This window comes from Rhopalosiphum padi, chromosome 1 (assembly GCF_020882245.1).
Source record: "Rhopalosiphum padi isolate XX-2018 chromosome 1, ASM2088224v1, whole genome shotgun sequence".
Lineage (NCBI taxonomy): Eukaryota > Metazoa > Arthropoda > Insecta > Hemiptera > Aphididae > Rhopalosiphum > Rhopalosiphum padi.
Genome location: NC_083597.1, coordinates 1,924,528 through 1,947,282, shown reverse-complemented (window position 1 = coordinate 1,947,282; position 22,755 = coordinate 1,924,528). Strand labels below are relative to the sequence as shown.

Genomic DNA, 22,755 nt, shown 5'->3' with positions numbered 1-22,755 from the left:
TATTTTATGCTAAATAGTATAAAAAAAATATCTATTCAAATTATGTACTGCGAATAAAGTTTGTCGGATAGGCTAGTTATTTGTTTTTTTTTACCATCTGAAATAATTACCGTACATAATATAACTATCGGTTGAACGAAATAAACACTAATTATAGGTAATATTTGGTGACTATTGATACCTATGTCCCTTTACTCTTTAGCAATATGTCGGATAAAAATAAACAAAAAATTAAAAATTAAAGACTCACCGAAGGTAAATAGTCGTAGACAACTTGATGTGCTGTAAAACGACGACTTTAATATTACACAGATTACACAGAGTTATGTATATAAATGTATACGTGATGTCTCACTGTCGGTAAAAACGGACTCGGGTATACGTCTTCCGGAGACACGATACGTATGACATGTACGCGTGTATACTGCGCGCGCGACTGGAGGACTGCATATAGGCAAACGCGGCACTGATGTATTTACGCGCACACACATACACACCAAAGCGCCAGGTGAAGTGTGTGTACATGTGTGTGTGTGTGTGTGTGTATCATGCATATAGTTGTCCACCGGAACGTCATCGCCGGTGCCGGTCCGTTCCAAGGTCTGCGTTGTACGCGGTAGAGGAGTAGGAGTATAAGTAAAGGTGCAGGTGGTTGGAGAACGGTGCACTCAACTCCCTCACGATCGGAAAACCCACTATATATTTCATGAGGGTGCAAGTTCGCAAGACCTCACAGCAGCCAGACTCATATCTCAGCCGTTATTTCATCCCCATATGAGGGTATTTTTTAGAAATACTATCTCTCTTATCACTTTCACAATAATTGTACTATAATAATTTCATTTTTTGTCGTTGTTATTATTTTAATTTTTTACTAAGCACGCACCATTTTTTTCGCCCCTCCGAAGTCGGACTCGACACGATATTACCTGTACTGCCATTACTATATAGGTATCTGTAGGTTTTTTATTGCCGATATCGACGAGTGCGCACGTGCAATGTTTACAATTGTTTACATCACGGAAATACGACGTATATAATAATATATAGTCCGCTTCTAAAGGACCGGTAACAGCTTTTTCCGGCGACGTGGTAGCCATATTGCCGTGCACAAATAACGCCCTCAGTGCAACGCGCTTGTTGTTCGTTCCGGTCGGACGACCGTGCTCGCGCGCCAGCTGCGGCTATATACATCGTATAATAATAATATATAATATCACGTGTTTTAAGTACACTTAAACATCATCACGTTTGCAGGGCGTTATGGTATACTGACAGTGGTGTGTTTGTGTAAACTCCATTTAATTAACGGCTGTCGACCGCGCCACCCCTTCCCCTTTCGTGGCAGACCCACAACTGTTTTCCACGAGATCTTCTTTATATCCATGGAGACACGGACACGCGGACGCAATAGCATTTAGAACAATTCACCCCCCCCCCCCCTATCCCCGGACATACAATTTGTGATGGAATTTCTTAGTATTACAACATGTAAAATTGTATTCTGACAATAAATAAAAACTATTAAAAATATATATTTCTATAGTTCTATGTAATAAACTACAATAAATTAAAAATAAAAATATTTATTTTATTTTTTCAAGTTTTATGTTTTTTCTTGTTAGAATATTGTAAAAATTGTCATTGCGTTTCCCGAAAAAAATATTGGATAAAATATTAAACAGCAATAATATTTATATTTTGCTTTTAAATATATATTTCTTAAATAAACTATAACTACCTAAATATTTTACCGCCCTCGGGACCGCGCCCTTTTTAAATACAGCTCTGTGTTTGCGGGTAGAATATATTATTATAATAATAGTGTAATCGTGCAGTCCTAGCTCCTATGAATTTTGCATTTTGTTAAATTTTTTTTTATTTTCAATTAAACGTATTATTCAGTTTCGATGCGGAATTCCGCGCGAATACCTTAAACAGCGTCCAATTTTTTCACGCTAAATTTCCATTAACATTCTTGGTAAATCCAATAAATGTCGTACGTTTGATGCCTGAAGGAAACTCAGCTATCATCGTCTGCGAATACAACCTCTGCTTTGAAATAACCTTTTATTTTTCATTTTATACATCTTTTACCGATTCGTTCAAACGTTAAGCTTGTAGTCTATAGTCACCGTATACTATACACGTAATTGAATTATAGGAAAATGTATGCATAAGTTAACTACTTTGGTGAAATGTCAAACTAATAATAAATCACCCTTTGATATTATGATGTTATATGGCTACTATTAATACATATAAATATGTACAATATATACGAGTATATCATTATATACTCGTTATAATGTAGAGATAGATTTTTGATTTTGGTGGAAATAAAAACTTTGATTCTGTAGCTGCTGACCTATAAAACTTTTGGGTATGTTTGTGGACCAGGTAGATAAACTTTTCATTTGGGATTATCAGACCAGAATAGGATTTTTTCGTTTGTTTTTTTTTTTTACTTTATAGAACATTTTATCCGTCGTAATGTGATTTATGTTAAATAAACCTATTACCGCAAAAACGTTCCCATATATCATGGTTCCAAACCGTTTATGTATCAAAATTGTTGTTTAATTCTGGTGTTTCTTTCTATACTGGTTGCAGAGAAAAGAGTTTTTTTTTATACTATAACTATACTACTTTACTTATACTTTACTATACTATAACTATAATCTATAGTTGCAAATTATAATATACAATTATATTATTGTAATATTTTTTAAAAATACAAATTTATCAGTATAATTATTAATTAGTTAAAAATAACAGTTTACTAATTGTAATTAAACCACAAGGTATAATGTATGTTATATTTTATGAAGTTGTCATTTGTTTTTGTTAGGGATATAATTAATAAATGAAAAAATTTAGAACTTATTTTAAATTTACTGTAAACAATTTCAGGAAATATTGTTTAATTGTATAATGTTATTACATTTTCATACAAAACATTATTATTAATACCTATTATTAACAATAGTTTCGGGCTTCAGCCCTCGTGAAATATGATGTGTATAAATGTTTCACTTTTTTTTTTAGTGAAACGCTTTATTAGACAGATACACTACATTAGTCATATACAAAACTAAAAAAAAACTATTTAATTATTTCATAAAAAATATTTCATTTTCAATTCTTTTCATTCAGTCAACAATAGTTATGATATGTGTAAAATCGTATAAAAGTCTGGATAATAACACGTTTGAATGTAGAAATATAATAATAATTTAATATTTCGCGGCTGTCAAGCTAAAAGTTTTATTTCCTTCCGCTTCACACGCACATATACCTGATGATTATTTTAATTAATACATTGCACCTGATCGCGATATATTGCATAATGCATTTCTATCGTCAACAGTTATAGACGACAAAAATGAATTAAGGTATATATAGTTACTTTAATATGAGTTTAATATTATTATGACGTATACGAAAACTATGGCGTATATATAATATTATTATGTATATGATTATTGATTAGCATACTCGATTACAATATAATACACTGCACTCAATAGTCCCGGTTCTTTTCCTGACTATTTTCTACCCCGCTGCATACAATAATCAGTATTATCTACATTATTAATATAGCCATGTGCATTCTAACTGTAATTATTAAAAAGGCACCAACTTAGCACAATGAATTAATATTATGTATTAATATCGTGCGTAAATTGTCTCAGTTGTAAAACGTACCTATCTACCTACCTACCTAGCTATAGTTATTGGTTTATGTACTGACTACGTCTAGTGCATAGTGAATATTTTCGTATTGTTTTGTTTGCACTTCAAATGAATATAATAATAGGTGTAAATTGAGATACTTATATAAAAACGGTCGATAAAAAAAAGTCATTGACCATTATAGTTGCATAATTCATTCGAGTATATTATAATATGCACGATGATACTACTTGCTACTGTCATTTATTATTATTTTATATATAACAATATAATTTGCGCGTTCAGCGTATGTTATTGTAATATTTTTTGCCGTATTTTTTATATACTTACAACGCCTCTACACGTTTTACATATTTCTCGGAAAACCCCGTGTATGTATAATTGAATTCCGCGATCGTGACACCTATCGTCGCTTTGGTACACACAGTAATTAAATGCGATAGTGTTAAATTACGTTTGTTTTTCGATTAACGCGAGTTTCGGCGGAATTGCAGGATTTTAATCGCACGCATAGTACTCTATGGTGTTTACTTTAACCTCGGCTGTCTGTCGTGAAATCTTTAAAAACCGTAGAGTGACACGCGCGCACACACATATGACGTAGTGAGACCAAACCGCGTCATTAACTCAACTTTGATTGTTCATAATTTAATACCAATGTGCTTTTGACAGGTCGGACGTTGTTCTAGTGGACCGACAAATCATTGACGAGGTAGTCATGGTCAGAAACTCGGAACTATAATTTATACGTAGATATATATATATATTTTATCCTATATACGTGTATACCTATTACGTTTTATTATGTATATACAATATACATATATATCTACTATATATTCATAAGGACACGGCATTCGCGTTTAACTCAGTTATCTGTGCGTTATTTCTATTATTATTAGTACATTTTGTTGAATAGCCATTTGGAAATGTGCGTGTAGGAAGAGCATAATCAGAATAATACACGTGTACCCACGGTTTTGGTCGTGTCTGGTGTGTGTTCATTTGAAATTTACCACGCATGATACGGTTTTCGCGCGTAATTAAATATGCCTAAATAATTACAACCCAATTGTTCTTTATGTGGACAACGATGACGCCCTAATATATCAGGTGGACAGTCGGAATTTCATATATATATATATTATATACACGTCTTTATATATGTTGGAGTTATCAATGAACATAATATATTATATTACATAGTCAAATTATTTGCAAAAAGTCAATCAATCAATAAAAAATACTTGCGTATAGAAAAAAATATGTTTCTAGAAAAAAATACTTGTCGATAAATTATAGTATACAGTATACGGCTACTTGATTATACTAGATTATTTTTTTAAGAGTGTTATTGACATATTTATTTTAAAAAGGTCGTTCACATTAATTTGCCTGACATATTTTATTTCGAATCAAGTAAACTATGTATAAAAATGCATGTGCATTATATTATGTATACATAGTGTTATAGTAAAGGTACATTATAAACAAATTACACCTATATTTTATTTGTGTAGTAATAATTTTTTGTAAACTGATTGTTTGATTTTAAAGTTATTTATAACTGCTTTGTTATTTATCTAAAAGTAATTAATTTCTTGTTTACAATATTATAGTTTTATGGTTTTTAAAGCTATATAATATTTCATAAGTTTACGATTTGACTGTCAAAATAGTTCTGTTGTTAGAAAATAGTATTTATAATACGTGTCAGTAATACATTATATTTATTATGATCAAAATACGTCAAAATCGTAAAGTTTATTTTTGTAAATAAATATTTTATGGGTTTAATATTATTGAAATGGAATATATTATTACTTATTAGATAGGTAAGTACTATTTTAAATCTGTTTTTTGGGTTTCATAAAATAAATAATAGGGGCAAATCTTACATCATTACATCAGTGATGATTAGTAAATATCAGTAATAATCAATCACACGCTTTAATTACCTAAATTTAGTCGAAAAATTGTCTCGTCATTGCTAAGGTTTTAAATGCACCTACCTGATTATATATTGTTATTATACTTGTATATTGATCGGATTTTTATGTCAGGTTACTATAAAATATGTTTTTTTTAAATATAAATTACTATTGAACGTATTTTATATTTTTTGTGTTCAATCGTCCAATTTAACATTTCCTGACAGGTCAAAAGAAACTTTAGAATTTTTATTTTTGAAAAAATTATACAATTCTCATACATTGTTAGAACCTATTTCAAATAATACAATGAATCGTTAGTATATCTACACAATAAAACAACATGCTTTTATATCATTATTTGAAAAATAATTCAAACCTCAATCCAAAACCAACAAACCATGTTCAAAATAAATTTGTAGAAAATTATTTATATTTCCGACGTATGCACGTACTGATTTTCATATTGAGTTTTGTATTGTAAATTTTATGAGATCGAAAAATACCGTAATTATTATACAACGATAAAGGCGGTTTTGAGACCTTTAATTTAAATATTTGGCACTCGTCTCGGTTCGTCTCTTTTACATTTAATCCTTTCAATTCGCTTTGTAAACCCACATAAAAGAAAATACTCTAAGTATTTAAAATAATTTCTAAGTACCAAATAATAATAATAATATTTAATATTTTAATATGTATATTTTAAGAAAAATGTATTTTTTTAAAAATTATAATAAAAATAGTTGAATATTATATTTATTAGGTCAAAAGTCGTAACGTTGAGTTTAAATTTTTAATTTTTATAATCGATTATATTTATATATAATAAAATATGTTTTCAATAATTGAAATAATGAAAAATTTAATTGCGATATTAAATAAAAAATTATTGTGTAAACAAAAGTCAAAAACTATATATCAATATTTAATACATGCATACTTCATAAAAAGATTAAGTATAGTTTAAATAATAATCGTTATTTTATTTAAAAAAAAAAAATTACACGACTAATTGTCTGGATTTATTTTATAAATTACATGGTTAATATATTATGTATAATACTTAGTGCACGTCAAAGTAAAGTAAAGTTGTAACAAAAAAGTTACTTAATATATTATAAAGAGATCGTTTTTAATGATATTCAAGGAACCAGTATAGTTTTAAAACTATTAATTATTACATCATCACTATGATACAAGTGATTTAAAATTATGATTATTATTAGTATTGATAGTATTTCACTTATCTCGCGATTAGAAAACAGATATTACTTCTGTAGATCATAATATTTTCAAGTAGGTAGAAAGAAAAATCGTTGGTTAGGAGGGTATTTTAAAATTTTTATTCAACTTTTTATATATAGGTATTAGGTATGTATGCATCAATAAATGATAATTGATAAGTATTATTACTATTACAATATTACCATCGTTACAAGAATGTAAATAGCAGATAGAGTTGCGTGCTTGTTATATTGTTACGGCTAACATGGAGGTGGCTAAGGGGGTTAAGTGTATGTAGGGGAAGGGGGTAAATGTATTTGGGGTATAAAATCATTCATGTGCATTATATTATGTGATTTTTGTTTCAATACAGATACAAATAGACATAGTTATTGGTTCTTATAGTTATTGCTGGGCAAATATATTTTTTTACCAGACTATAACTTATGTAATCATTCTGTCCGCTAGTAAGCCCACTGTTATCGCCTAAGTTTGACGATCTTGGCCGAAAGCCAATTTCGTTGGCTACCCAATTACGTTTGTATGCTGCGTGGACCACCATTTTACAACCTGAAGGGGTCATTGTTTGTGTTTTTATGATAACATACCCTCAATTCGTGGGTAGGAACGGTCATAAAACTACACATAAAGTCTAATGATACTTTTAAGTATATTTACTGATGGTAGGGGATCTTAAATTATATTACTCATAATATTAATTATATTATATATAGTACAAAATAACCGTCATATACATTGACACTCACTCGAACCGATTGTCGTGGCCTTGTTTTTTGATATTATCCTTACGTCGGTGTCGCTGCTGCTTGTTCAATCCCTTTTCCTTCTCCTTCACTACAAACACACCACCGGTCGAGTACGTGCCGCCCATTTCTAGAAAAACAAACAATTCCATAAATGTATAATTATTATATCATTCAATGACTCTGGCAGTTGATTACACATCCGTTCGTGACCCTATACCAACCGCGATATTTATCCGGTCCGTGAATTATTAATCTAACACCTTTTCTATGCTTATACCTATGCATATATATCTCGTATCTTACGACCAATTTCTCTAAATAACTAACAACCCGACATATATTTGTTTAACAAATTTGTTTGTACCAGCCAAATTTGTTATATAAGTATCTATAACGTTTATGGAACGCAAATGTTTTGGGTTATATGTTTTAACCGCAATATCACATTAGTGAAAGAATTGAACGTTGGTTTTTTTTATTTTCACATATTTTACACTCATTTTAATTATGGTTAATAAAGTTTATAAAAATTGAAATTATGAAATACATTTTTCTCCCACATTGTATTGATTACAAAACTTTTACTTCATTTTCAAATAGCCTATTTTAAACTTACAGCAGGATGTATTATCATGAAAACCATAATTCTCCAGTATTAATATTAATATATTAAACGACTAAATCAACGTAATTAAAAATCAAATATAGTGTTTAACTTCATTAAACTTTTTGTAATTTAATTGAAGTTTTATTTACTTAAAATTTCAGCTTTTGTATCATATATGCTATACAACAAGTATACATATATATTATACAGAATGAAATCAGTGAATTCTTTATAAAAACATAGATAAATATAAATAACTTATAAAGTTTTATTTATATTTTATTAAAAAATAATAATATTACAAAAATAACAACATGAGTTTTTTTTTAAAAGATTTTTGAAAAAAATAAAAGCTAGATCATCGATATTATTTTACAATGATGTATTTTTAGTTTATTGTGAAAACGCTTTTTGAAACAGTAAAAAAGCTTTGAAAGTTTCATGTAGTAGCAGTATATGTTTATCGATTACATACTCAGACAATGGTACTATTAAAGAAGTTTAGAGTACTGTAAAATCGATGAGAATAAATGTTAAGAAATATAAACTACAACTTTTGGGAAATTCGTCATGAAACACTGATATAAGGGTATAAAATCTCTGCTCTGTAATTTATTACATTTTTTTTATCCAATGAAAAATTGTTTTGGTATTCAAATTAGTCCTTTTAAATGTTATCATAATGTGATAATATTTATGCTTACATTTTTCGTATCGAATTCTTAATTGACTTTTTAAAATATGTGCTGCTCTAAAATATTTTATCTGTAAATATCATATTTTTTTATGTAAAAGTAGATATAGGTGTTATATTTAGGTTACAGGGCATTTTTATTTTATTTTCAAAGTTTTTAACGAACATTAGTAAAGTTTGAACGAAAATTTAGTCATTTACTGTGACACTGCGAAAATGTATTTTAAATTCATGTCTCGTATTGCAGAACAATACAGTCTTAGCAGTTTCACGTTGTATTATAATTTTCATTGTTTATTTTACCAAGTATAAAAATTATGGTTGCAACTTTAGCACGTTTCCTTTTAATTGCTACTATTTCATCTCGCTAAAAATACATTTTATATTATTTCCGGGGATCGGGTGTTATAGTATACGTCTTACGAAAAACTAAAATAAAAAATAAAAACCTATTTGCTACGTTACTGTTTTCCCAGTGGACTATTGTATCATACAATATTCACGATTTCAGAATTTATGTTTTTTTAAGTATATATATTATTATTCCTTGGACATACACATTATGGTATATTGTATACACCTGTATAAAATATGTTGTAAAATGTCGGTTTAATTAATATTTATGTTATAACTTATATTGTATAATATATTTATATGTTGGTAAACGTCATTTTCACACTCTTAATATGGCCGTCGACTTACCAAAAAACCTGGAGTACCGTCATATAGTGTAATATGTGAAACACTTATACACTTATTATAAACATAAAACAACTTTAAGATAGGCATAGAAACTATTCATCCACGTACACAATTATATTCTCTCCTGACTTAATGTCTTAAATCTTAAAATCTCCGAGTGAAGGGACTAAATAATAATGCTATTGTGATGAATACTAAGAAAATCTTTGTACCTATGGTATTTATTTTGATCTTTATTTTGGTGACAATAACATAATGCACTACGAGAGTTTATATCAAAAAGGAGTTTTCATTCTTCAGCAAATTTAAAGCTTAAGCTTATGGTTAATATTATATACATAAGACATAATTATTTATTATACACATTTTAAAATATTTACTTTATTTCTTATTTTAGTCCATGTTTTCATTGAGCGTGCTAAATGCATAATAAGGAATATTTGTTTTTAAACCATAAATAAATGTTACTCTATTAGCTATTTTTCTTTAAAATTTTGTTTCTTATAACTTATAGTGAATTGTTTTTAGTAAATTATTTTCTTTTTTGTTTAAAAATTCTATACCTAAAGACAAATTAATATCAATTTATAAAAATACCATCATAATTCTATTCATTCCTCCGTTATTATACTTGTTATTTATCTAATTATGGATGTAGGTATATAATATATATAATGTTCGTGTGAATAATTGCACGCCTTTCTTTTTTTAATGTGTGTGGTTGCTACTCTTAGGTGTCAGTTATTTTTATCAATGTATTATATTCATCTGATGGAATTTATTCAGAAGCCATTTAAATTAATAGAATACGTCACTTTCTACATCTGTACATCGAATCACTTCATACAGAGTAGGAACATTTTCATTAACACTTATTTGTCTTCCACAACTATATGTATTATTCATCTATACTATATGATATAATCTTGTTGACATACTTTTCCGAGTAAGTACCACTTATTTCTTAGGGTAGAAAATGAGCTCGTGTATTTAAGATTCCGATCGCGTTGTATAGGCAAACCCTTCGCATTACGGTATACCAGCAATATATTTCGAGCGCACACAATCGATAAGTCAGCCGCGACCTTGCACGGTTCGTCCAGCACACTAATTACCGTCGAAAAAAGTGATTTTTTTACAAACTTTTTATAATTTTTTTTTTTTTTGCATTAATACACATCAAGGCTAATGCTGATTATGCACTTATTATATTTTTACATCACAAAATCCGGATGTATATAAAATATAAATTGTATGTACGTTGGTCTTATATGTATATATACTCGATGTGGAGCGATTTATAGCTTCAAGAGGGATTTTTCCGCGTGATTATCAATGGCTTTTATAACCTGTGTACTTCTCTTTAATGCTATATAGTATACTATGTACTGAAGGTACTTATTTAGAATATTTATTGAACAGCGCGTAACGACTTGGAATTGTATTTTTAATGGAAATTCTAGAAAACAAACGCGCAATTTACTTTTCTGCGGTTGCAAAAGATCCCGTAAATATCATAGCTACACAAACAACCATGTAGTAGTTATCGCAATGTATATTAGTAATTATAAAAAATAGTACCAAAAACTTACTTACTTATGTGTGTGCACTGCGACAACGGCTTCGTATCCAGAACCGAACTACTGTGCGATCGTCGAACGAATGAGCTCACAAACTGTACTGTCCATACTCCTGTAATCATCTTAAACCCAATTTTTAATCTTAATTAAGAAGAACACATGATGTATATCATTTTTTTTTCACTTGCCCACTTGATAGACCTACTGGAACGATACACTTCTCGCACGCGTGTTGGGCGTTACTTTCTTTTCATATTACTATATCTACTTTTAATGCAGTTTTTCCTCAAACTATAAGTATATGTATACATGAGTATGTTATATTATGGATTTAATTAGGTATGCTATACAACAACATAGATGTGGAAGTGATAATGAAATTTGCTATAAAGTGAAAATAATCACTGTTCCGTAATAATTTACTCATCAAATTTCGTTTATCAACTATTAAAGTGGGGAAAATAGCCATATCTGATATGTGTGTTTATTATAATTAAAATTTAAAATATTTAAAATATTTTATTACAAATTACTTACCTACTTTACGTAGGATACCGCTGCTGCAGTAATCGATTTTCATAAGGACCACACATTATTTCTATGTTGTATTTTAATAATATCTATTGTATATCTATATAGTTTAGCTTTTTATAGACACCGTGCAGGTTTAAAATCAAATTATTACTGTTTTGGTAATTTTATAGTCTTTATATTATACTCGTAACACTAAGCTTTTTGTTCCAATTCCACAGATAGTGTATAGTTATTCCTTATAATTACGAGAGCTTAAATTTAAAATCCGTCTATTATTTATAATATATTAGCATACGAAACGGTGAAATTACCAAATAGCGTGTTCAGTGTTTGTTTTTTTGGGGTATTTTTATTTAAAACCCTAATTTAAATGTAACGCGTCTATAAAACACACGTACTTATTATAATTTATATACCTATTAAAATTTGAATTATGTTTTCACAGAAATTCACGTTGAGCTCAGACGAGGATTGCCTACGGTCACAGTTCCTTTGCCTTCCAGGCGCGAGCTTTGTCAGTTCACCTTGCGGCCAGTGACAAACACAGTCGGTGATTTGACTAGCATGTTAAAGACCGAGGACCCGGGTGTCGACCGCGTAGTTGTATCCAGCTCAGAGGGTGTGCGTATCGCGTCTTCCAATACAATCGAATCGCTCATGGAAGAAGACTTCCGATTAACCATTAACGACCGAATGTTCACAGTTAAAGTACCACCGCAAAAGAAGCTTACAAAGGTTTGTATAACCCAAAATCATACGATGACCAATATTGTTTAGTTGATTTATTCTGTATAAGGAATTTATATATTATGTATTAATTATTAAATATTCATTATATACTTCATAGATGTATATAATTTATTTATATTAAGCTCTAGGACAAGTTGATTTATTAATTTTAAAATATTGTGTGTAGGGATTCTAAATTTTGATTGTTAAAATCGACTATCTGTCGCACAGATGTGAAACATAATTTTACCGACAAAACTCATAATAATACCTAAACAATTTACCAAAATGTATTATTTTTAATTTAGTTAAATGTTATTTATTTATTCTATAATAATTGATTAATTAAGCTCGAAAATTAACATCTTCAAAATTATCTTTATTTAAGACCTAGACGGGCTAGACGAGGGTTACAACGTTTGACCACATAATAATAATTAGGTCAGCATATTAATTATAGTGATCTATATTATAAGTTTACCAACTAAATTTGGCATAATAATATTATTAATTTACAATTTTATTATCAAACTATTTTGATTATTATTATATTAAAACGTTTCGCTTTCAAGCTTTTAACTATCGATTTATATTTTAACTATAACATAAATGCATAATAATAAATAATTTATGAACGTAAATAATGATTTTTTAACCGTAAGACACACGTTACATTCATTAACATAACTCAATTTTGTATTACAAAAAAAAAAATAAAATAAAATTTGAAGTGTAGATACTTACAATATATGACTTTATTTCAGGCACGTATACTTAAAGGAGAAGTAATGATAACCTAGTCCTTCCCTACAACAAGAAAAAATTGGGGTTTTCGTAAAAATGTATAGTGGTATTATAATTCTATAAATATATCAAACTAAAAATTAATGCTTTACGTTAAAAACATACGGTATATTTTTTTTAAGTGGATCAATTGTATACATTTATATTGTAAGTAAATTGTTAAATATTAAAACAAAAGTAAGATGTCTCAAAGGACTGTAATAAAAAAAAAAAAAAACAATGATGATTCTCTTAATTTTGTTTTAAAAATATTATCCAGCTACTAGCTAGGTACTATATGATTAAACTTTTAAATATCTTTGATATGCTAATACAAGTTACGACCGTCGAACACGAAACGACAAAAAATAAATATCTATGTATGTATATTATGTTCTTTAAAATAATATTATTATGGGTTTTATACCTACCTATACATTATATTAGTATACATGTTTGTTAAAACGCCAGATAGTTTTACTTTATCAGATCCACCTGGGCTTAAGGGTTGATTAGTTTGACAAGCTTTGGTAATACTTAGAAATATAACAAAAAATATCGTATTGCTTTTGTTGCAAACTTCAATTTATGTGATTGATATATACATATTACAAATATACTTATAATATATATATATATGGGTTATCACAGCTCACTACACTTTTATCTATAGTTAGATTATGAACGTATATGCTGTATGAAAACGTCTGTAATTTTAATTATTTTCAGGTACTAAAATAATAAATATTATTTTTAATTATTAATTATAATTATCGTAATTACATTGCGCATTAATATTATAATGAATAATAATAATAATTGTATTGTATATGGTGTGCCCGCAACTGGTGTGAGAAATTTTTTTGCGAATTTGAAATAAAGAAAAATGTAAACAAATTCTTTTAATATTATTATAGCTTTGTTTATATGCATAATATATATTTTATAGGAAGAAATGGAACGACTTTCTGGTGTCAGGACTTTAGTCAGTCAGTTGTACGAATCACTGAACGTTGAAGAACATCAATTAAGAAAAGAAAGGGAGTTATTGGCTAAAATGGAAGAACTAAAAGTCAAATTGGAACCCCTTGAAAAGGTATGATGATATTTATCAACTAAAATTATTTTTAGGACAATGTTTGAATTTAATTTCTTTTATTCAAACTATTGATTCTTGAAATTTGAATATTTATAATTGTTATTTAATAAAAGTAATTACATTTTTTAATGTAAGAACTAAGTACCAACCTTGAAATATTTTAAATTAAATTAATATGATGAATTCTGAAGCTGTGTACTCGTGTGTATAATTTATATTAATTAAATACAGTTATATAGATGGACAAATAAATAACTTAATAAATGTATGATATTTGCAGCTCTCAATTATTTTTAACTAAATGATCACTGTTTTCTGAAAAAAAATATTAACTTATTTTTTCTCCATGCGTGCATATTTATATTAGAGTCTAGACTTTAGATTTTTTCTTTTTACCAACGTTGAACATATATCACTTCATACCGTCATCAACTAGCTAGCAAATTATTTATTTATTAAGTTAAGAATTTTTAATTTCAAAATGACATAAAGCTTATAATTTATTGATTTGCTGAGTACCTACCTTAATTATCCTTAATATTTAAATTATATACCTATAATGCCAAGTAACCTATTCATGGTTAATTTAATATAATGAGAGTAATGCCTATTGGAAATTAGTATTTTATCTTTATTTTTTGTACTATGAGCACAATATTGTGTTTATAAGTATATTTTATATTATATCTCTATTATATAAAAAAAAAAGTTTTGCTTATTCACATCTTCTACCTAATAATCACTAAGAAACTATAAATTAAATAAATTATTATTATTTTTAATTAAATACCTAAGACTCTACATATTTTTTAGGGATTTTTTTGTACTAATATTTTATCTTGCATTTATTTTTTATTTTAAATATTTTAAAATATAGATATTAAATTTGATAAATCGAGGAAAGGGTAGAGTCCTTTAACAGATAAATAAAATAATTTGTGATTGATTATAATTATATTGTGTAGGTACGTAAAATGGTATTCACTAAGTTCTATTATATTATGTATTTTTTAGAAATTGTTTGAGTTGTTAAGTGTTCAATATCTCATTTGGTTGAAACGAGTATATTAATGGAAAAGATTAAGGTACACTTTTGGTGTGAACGGGTATCGTTGTAAAAAAATATACATTTTTAGGAAGAACGGTTACTGTCTATGGAAATAATAATTTTAATTATTGGCGGAAACTGGTAATTCCCATTTCGGAGGAAAATCCGTGCAGATTAACCCGTATATGAATTAACAAAACTATTTCAATTATAATATATATATTCCTATTTATGTGTTCCTTTAGCGTGTATACATAATCCTCTTAAGTCGCTAAATGAACGGTTTGAATTTCATCACTTTCATAATGCTAATAAGTAATATTATCATTATTATCTCAATTATAATTATTAACGCACACTCTGTCGTTGGAGGATTTATTAAATTTAAATTCCGCAGCAGAGTAATTTATCCGTATTGGCTGTGACAATATTAAACATTCCGTGCATAAATACATATCAAATCATTAAATCAAATTAGGACATGATATAATAGAAAATCTATTCACTAAAGTCGAAAACAAAACTCAATCATGAAATGTATCATTGAAATTTATCATTTGTTTATTTCCACGCGCGTATATCATTAAAAATGTATGTTTTATTTTCTTCGGAAGTGCTTTTTCCATCTGCGTTTAAAATCGATTTTCGGTCAAAAACAATACAAGTACGGTTGACTGTGTTACTGTGTAGTAATCGCTACTATACCCTCTTACCAATATTGAAGAAAAAAATTATTATTTTATCCTTAATTTATCTCAATTGACATTTTAGAAGAATTTATATGCATTGTACATGATTTGATTTTCTATAGTGAATATAAATTATGTTTTAAACATAACTCTCATACTTATAATAATATGAACCATTTTTAAAATTAACTGGTAATAAGTAATGAGTATCTTATATTTAACGTTTAATAATAATAATAATAATTTTTATAATTTTAATTTTTTAAGCTTAAAATAATGTAGGTACTGATTGGAAAGATCTATTATTTTATATCTTATATTATATTCTGGGAATTAGTACTAATTATTATTACATAATTAGTGAATTAAAAAAAAATCTTAAGTCATAGCTTTATAATGACTAAATTTACAGTTTTAGAATTGATGAAATATACAGTTTTTTAATATTCTCAAAAATGATTATTAGTAATGTGTAATATCAAATTAATATTTTCTTGTCATTTGTATAGCTTTTGAACTAAATCTTCTAAACACTAATAAGATAACAAAAAACATAAAGCAGAATAATAATAAGATTATGATATTACTTTGTATAATGTATAGTTTATAATATTGAAATTTTAATATGTATTTTTACTAAAACGTGCATATTCATAGTGTAAGTTAAAATAATTTTATAATATTTTTAATATTATATATACATAATACATATATTAAATCTAGCTGAAGTCTAATTAAAAATTTTAATATCGTAGTGCTAAGTACAATTTATGATTTAAATAAAATAAAAAAACACAGTACAAAAGGTCATTGTGCACGCAGTTGTATAAAAAGTCAACGATAAATTACTCCCAAATTATAATATTTTATATGGGTACAAAGGTATCTTCTTCATGTTCACTGTTCAAATATATAATTTTTTTGTTTAAATTCTTAATCATAAATATTAATATCAGTAAATATTCATTTTAGACCATTTACGTCAGGTATATAATATTAATGATAGGTGTGTGGAGTTAGCCATATGTTAATAACACCTGATCCCTTCAAATATGTTGACATTTGAAACTTATATTTTAACTTTATTTATTATTAGTTATTTTATTTGATAAATGCCACGCAGTTTTTCGAACAGAATATAAAAATTGACATAACAATTTATTAAAGAATAAATGCATAATTAAATAGTAATTTAATTTAAACAAATTGAACAATTAATAAACAACTTACAAACAAATAGTAAAAAATATAATACTCCATGTTCTATGAAAAATGGAAAGTGGGATCCAAGTTTTCTAATTGCATGCAGCGATGGAATAGTTGGTTGTTAGCATAATTAAAATGAGACCTTGGTAAATGGAAAGAGGTTGAACGACGTGATAGACGAATAGGAACATTGAAGGTAAGTTAGGATAGTGAAGTTAGAGAGTCAATTTTACCATTGAGCAAATTTCAAAGAAACGTTAAGCTAGGCGTAAAATGTATACCTACGATCAGCTAAAGAAACTAAGTTGAAATAGACCAATATATGAAAGTAATCACGGGGGGGGGGGCAATCAATGTTTTGTGAGTAGCTAACCTCAAGAATTTTCGTTTAATCATTTCCAGATGATAAGGGGCTGAAGCTGTACTAGATCCCAGAGGACTGACAGCCGACTGAGCTGTATTCAAAGATATGTCTAACTAATGCATAGTATAAGACCTTTAGGGGTGTAAACAGTTTAAACTGTTCCACAACGCACTCTATAAAATCAAGAGTTTTAAATATTTTGTATCATACATTTTCAATATATAGATTATGATTAAAAGTAAGAGCAAGGATAAATCCCAAATCTCGAACTGAGCCTTTTACAGAAGAAATTGAGGTATTATTAATGAAATATAAAAATGTATATAGGTTTTTTGAGCGAGTAAATGTAATACGTAGAATGACATTTACTGACATTGAATGATAAATATAAAGTATCAACTCAGTACACAAATATATTTAAGTCACTTCGAAGAAGAAGATGACAAAAATTAATTGACTGAATATACTTAGAAATATTTTTATATTATCAGCAAACACCAAAAGCATATCACATTATATACAACTGAAAAATACATTTTTTATCTTCAGCAAAACTTAAAAATTTAAATCTATTACTGGAATAGTTATGAATTTATGATTTACTTTTCACTATATTAAATCAACAATTTCTCTTTGAAAAATGTTTAGTTATGATGCTCATGAAAGTGTATACATAATATTTTAATTTATTTATACATATATTATTATGTAAAATATATGAGTAATTACTCATTGTGCAATATGAGTTATATAAATATGCATATATTTTGGGTAACTACGCTATTATAATTTTATAAATTTAATTGAAAATTATTTAAAACAATTAATTCGTTGTTTAAATTATAAAATGAATGGTTTGAATATTAATACTGCAAAATGTCTTAATATTTATTAGAAAATATAATTAATATCTTATTAGTAAATTGATGCAATATAATAATTATATACTACTATATGATTGAGTCGGTTGGATAGTCTTTAAACAAAATTAAATATTGTCTTTATTGAATACATAATATTTATTTTATATGTATTTAATGAATAGTCACTAATTACAAATATGCATTTTAAAAAAAATATTACTAAAAATGTCAACTAAATATACCAAGTTATATTATTATTATTTGAGGCTTATTGCAGGTCATTTCTTCCATTGCTGTTTCCACTATGCATATCCTATGTTTCCCTATCCGTGACTATATTTGCTTCAGTATTCTTTAGATCAATGGTTTTCAACCTTTTTGAGTCCACGGCTCCTTTTGATTTTGGAATCAAATATACGGCTCCCATACGAATAATGATAATAATAAAAACATACTGTTTACAATTTTATTATTAGTTTATACTACGGACGTGGCTCCTTTAATAATAACCAACGACGCCCCTGGGAGCCGCGACGCACAGGTTGAAAACTACTGCTTTAGAAATTGAAAAGTAGTAAACATTTTATTTTTTAGATTTGAGAATCCGTCTATGCTAAGACAATATTATTACTTAATTAAATATTTTAAAATACTTAATTTGATCTATCTTTCTTATTATTCTTTACATAAGCCATATACGAGCCATATATCGTATATATATATATATAATTATTTTTTTATAAATAATTCCGTTAAAACTTTAAAAGCAATATAAAATTTGTACTTATAAAAATGTTAATAAAAATAAATAATTTTTAAAGTTAATTTACACACGCATTGAAAATTATTGATTGAAAATTTTTTTATGTATCATATTACTCAAAAACCGGTCTAGTAATTAATTTGGAAATTTTATGGATTCGATTTTATGAATTTTTTTAATTAAAACCAGTATAATTAGCTAATAAGTGATATTAAATATCATTATAAACGAGAAGTTCGATAAAGATTGTAAGTTAGTAACTATTATTACTTTTATTGTTGTTATTAATTTTATAAAAAGAGCAATATGATAAAAAAGATCGGTACATTTTAATTTGCTTTTTTTATACGTTTGTGTATTCACATTAGCAATTTGAATGCCTAACGAGTGTAGACTATATCTACGTCAACTTCTTGGCTGCTATACATGTTGTTATAATATACGAGTGATGAAAATGGAATATGCGTAGAAGCACATTATATTATACATACATGACCAATTTAGCGTAGGTATGTTAGTATTAGTAGATATAGGAGATATCTTGTGAATTCTGTAAATATTCAGCGTAATATACTGTACAACACTATACTTACTACAGTAGTACAGTGGCATAATGCGTGTAAATATTGTATAATGTTATTATTTAGACTAAACGTTTAGATATATTATGTTTTGTCATAAAATAAAATACAACGCATAAAAAAAACTATAGATACTGTAATTGTAAACATCAACGCACGATATCACTGAAAACAAAATGTATCGTAAATGTCCCAATAAAATGTATACGTAGTATAATTGCCGAACGCTGAAGTGCGTGTAATGACCAAAAATGTACACACATAATATTAGGTATAGCTAATAGCTATATTATATAGAAAACGTTTTCCTTGCTATACCCTTTTTTCGACCATCGCTTGTGTTCGCGTGCACTTGCCTATTGTATTATGATACTAAATTGTATTTCTTCGTTTTACTCAAAGTTCGTCTTCTTCACGTGGTATATGTATTATATACTATATATATATTATTTTTTTTTGTATTAAAATCCTAAATGTACGCACACACATTTCATCATGCCACTATATATAGTAATATGTACCAGACGTAAGCTTAAAACTTCTTTCTTTGAACATTCGTTCAATCATTCCTCGTATTAACTACATATGTTACATACTTAAATGTATGTGGCACGTAGCTCTCTTGCTCCTCAGTGTACGTGCAAACCATTATGATCTTCTCATTTCTTATTCTTTGCTGTATACCCTCAAATATGTCTAAAACTGAAAGGTTTGCCGGTACGACGAGATGTTTCAGAAAACATATGTGTAATGGATATGCCCTAGCTTATCTGCAGTTATCTTTGTGAATTTTTAATAATGTATTGTAATCTCCAACTTCTTACGACAATCATCCGGCTTATATGATTGTTCGTCACTCATAAGAGTATAATGTCGTTTATTCGTATTACTACACTATTCCGATGTAGGTATATATTGATTATATCATATTCCATTGGGAATCAACTTATTATAGTAATTTTAATAATTATAGGATGAGTCATATTCATTATATTATGTATTATATAGGATTTTATTTTTTGGCCTATGAAATTTATATTATATATTATATAATTTATTTTAAGTATGGGACTAAATGTTTATAGAAACTATTTATAACCGTTGGTACCTATATATTGAAAATATCTAAATGATTTTGTCATTATACAAAAACAACAATGATTTTAACTTTTTATCAGCATTTTTTACACTGAGCGATAATACTGACATTACTTATTAGTTATCTATTATAACTGTCATCGTGAAAATGCATAATATTTAATATTAATATATTGCAGAATAGAAACTATAAATATTTAAAAAATATTTATTTATGGTTTGTCACGAATAGAATATATAAAATATGTCACATGGGGAAATGGATACCATTTCCCTGCTATTTTATATCTCCATGTTTATCACTATATTTTCTTTTTCAAATTAAGTTTTAATTTGATATTTATCAATTATATGGAATAATAATAATTCTAATGCAAGAAACTTTTAATCAGCATGCCTTTGACGTTTTAAAAATAATTATTTATTTGCTTTTGTGACTTATTTAGAGATAAAAGGTATTAATATATAATGCAATGTTTAATCATGAACTATATAAGCAGTACTTTATACGTATATTATACATTAATGTTAAAATGTCAAAATTAATATTATTTTCATAAAACTTTTCACCGGACAATTGATTTTAAATACGTTTAGGAAGTTTCTCAAATCATCGAATACAATAAATTGTAGTATAATAAATCTTAATCGAAGTTATTGTTAACCCGAGTTATTTTAGTAAAATAATAAGCATCGTCAAAAAGCTTAACAAGCTTATACAAGGTTTCCCATAAGTTATAGCTATTTACAAATATTAAAGATACATAGGCACGATTTTTTTAATTAGCATTTGAGTTTAAATTTTAACAAAATTGTAAAAAATGTTCGTAATATTCTGAATAAGGTTTTTATGGAAAGAAAAATTTGTGTTTTTTTCGATGGAAATGTTGTATGAACTTCCGACCATATATGCGTGGGTTTGCTGAAATTTGGGCCATACAACATTTACCGGGTTAGCTAGGACCCTTATAAAAAGAAAAATACCAGAAAGAACACTAAGCGAAAACTAAGTAATAGCGCAGGTAGTCGATGCTACACGGCTGACAATGTCCACAATTTCAGTTAATGATGAAACAAGTTTTTAAAAGTCTCATTTAAGAGATGCCTTTTTTTACGGACAATGGAGAGTACGAAAACAGTTAATATATTATAAACACAATTATTTTTATAGACATTTTAGGTTCAAATTTGGAGGAAATTAGATATTTAAACGAAGAATATTGAATTTAATTGTTTTTTTGTAATTTATAGATATTATTTATGGGTACTTGAAACTTTTAATGTATATATTATTGTTATATTTTATAATTCATTTAAATACATAAAATATATTTTCAAATGCCAAATTGACAAATTTTATCAAAATTCAACTCAATCTACTGTATTACTAATAATTATTTTACTACTTTAATAGCAATACAAATAAATCATGAAATATACTAAGCAATACTGGCTGACATACCATTTCCGCTCAGAATCATTTTTCGTATATACCTATTATAATGATTTATCATTAAATTCAAATTTACAGTGAACATTAGTCATTAATATTACAGTGATCATCACTCCGCGATGTTGAGGTACACTCGAGACTTACGTACAGCTAAGCAGTTACCTACTTTTCTTTTCTTTTTTTTAAATTTAATACTAACTAAAGCTATTTATAAATAATGCATTTTATACCTACTGTTTACTATATTATACTAATTGGATTAAAATATAATGTGGTATGATGTATTTAACTTAAAAATAAAAATGATGAAATATAAACATTTCCTATTTTGAAGTTAAAGT

General features: G+C 27.3%; 2 protein-coding genes across 5 annotated transcripts in view; one reads left to right on the top strand and one right to left on the bottom strand.

Annotated features, from left to right (window-relative positions):
- Positions 1-11,315, bottom strand: part of LOC132917074 (uncharacterized) — a 28,470-nt gene extending 17,155 nt beyond the window's left edge. Inside the window, exons 1-2 of one of the 4 annotated variants that reach the window (XM_060977615.1) lie at positions 11,221-11,315; positions 7,622-7,748 (exon numbers count right to left, since the gene is read on the bottom strand). In XM_060977615.1, the coding sequence (XP_060833598.1) occupies positions 7,622-7,746 (125 nt within the window). In that variant the 5' untranslated portion in view covers positions 7,747-7,748; positions 11,221-11,315. Of the gene's footprint in view, positions 1-250; positions 610-7,621; positions 7,771-11,216 lie in introns of those variants that run through there. The other 3 variants (XM_060977616.1, XM_060977614.1, XM_060977617.1) reach the window with 3 other exon arrangements.
- Positions 1-22,755, top strand: part of LOC132928175 (calcium uniporter protein, mitochondrial) — a 71,996-nt gene that overhangs the window by 39,242 nt on the left and 9,999 nt on the right. Inside the window, exons 3-4 of the mRNA XM_060992658.1 lie at positions 12,184-12,473; positions 14,200-14,346. Of these exons, the coding sequence (XP_060848641.1) occupies positions 12,184-12,473; positions 14,200-14,346 (437 nt within the window). The remainder of the gene's footprint in view (positions 1-12,183; positions 12,474-14,199; positions 14,347-22,755) is intronic.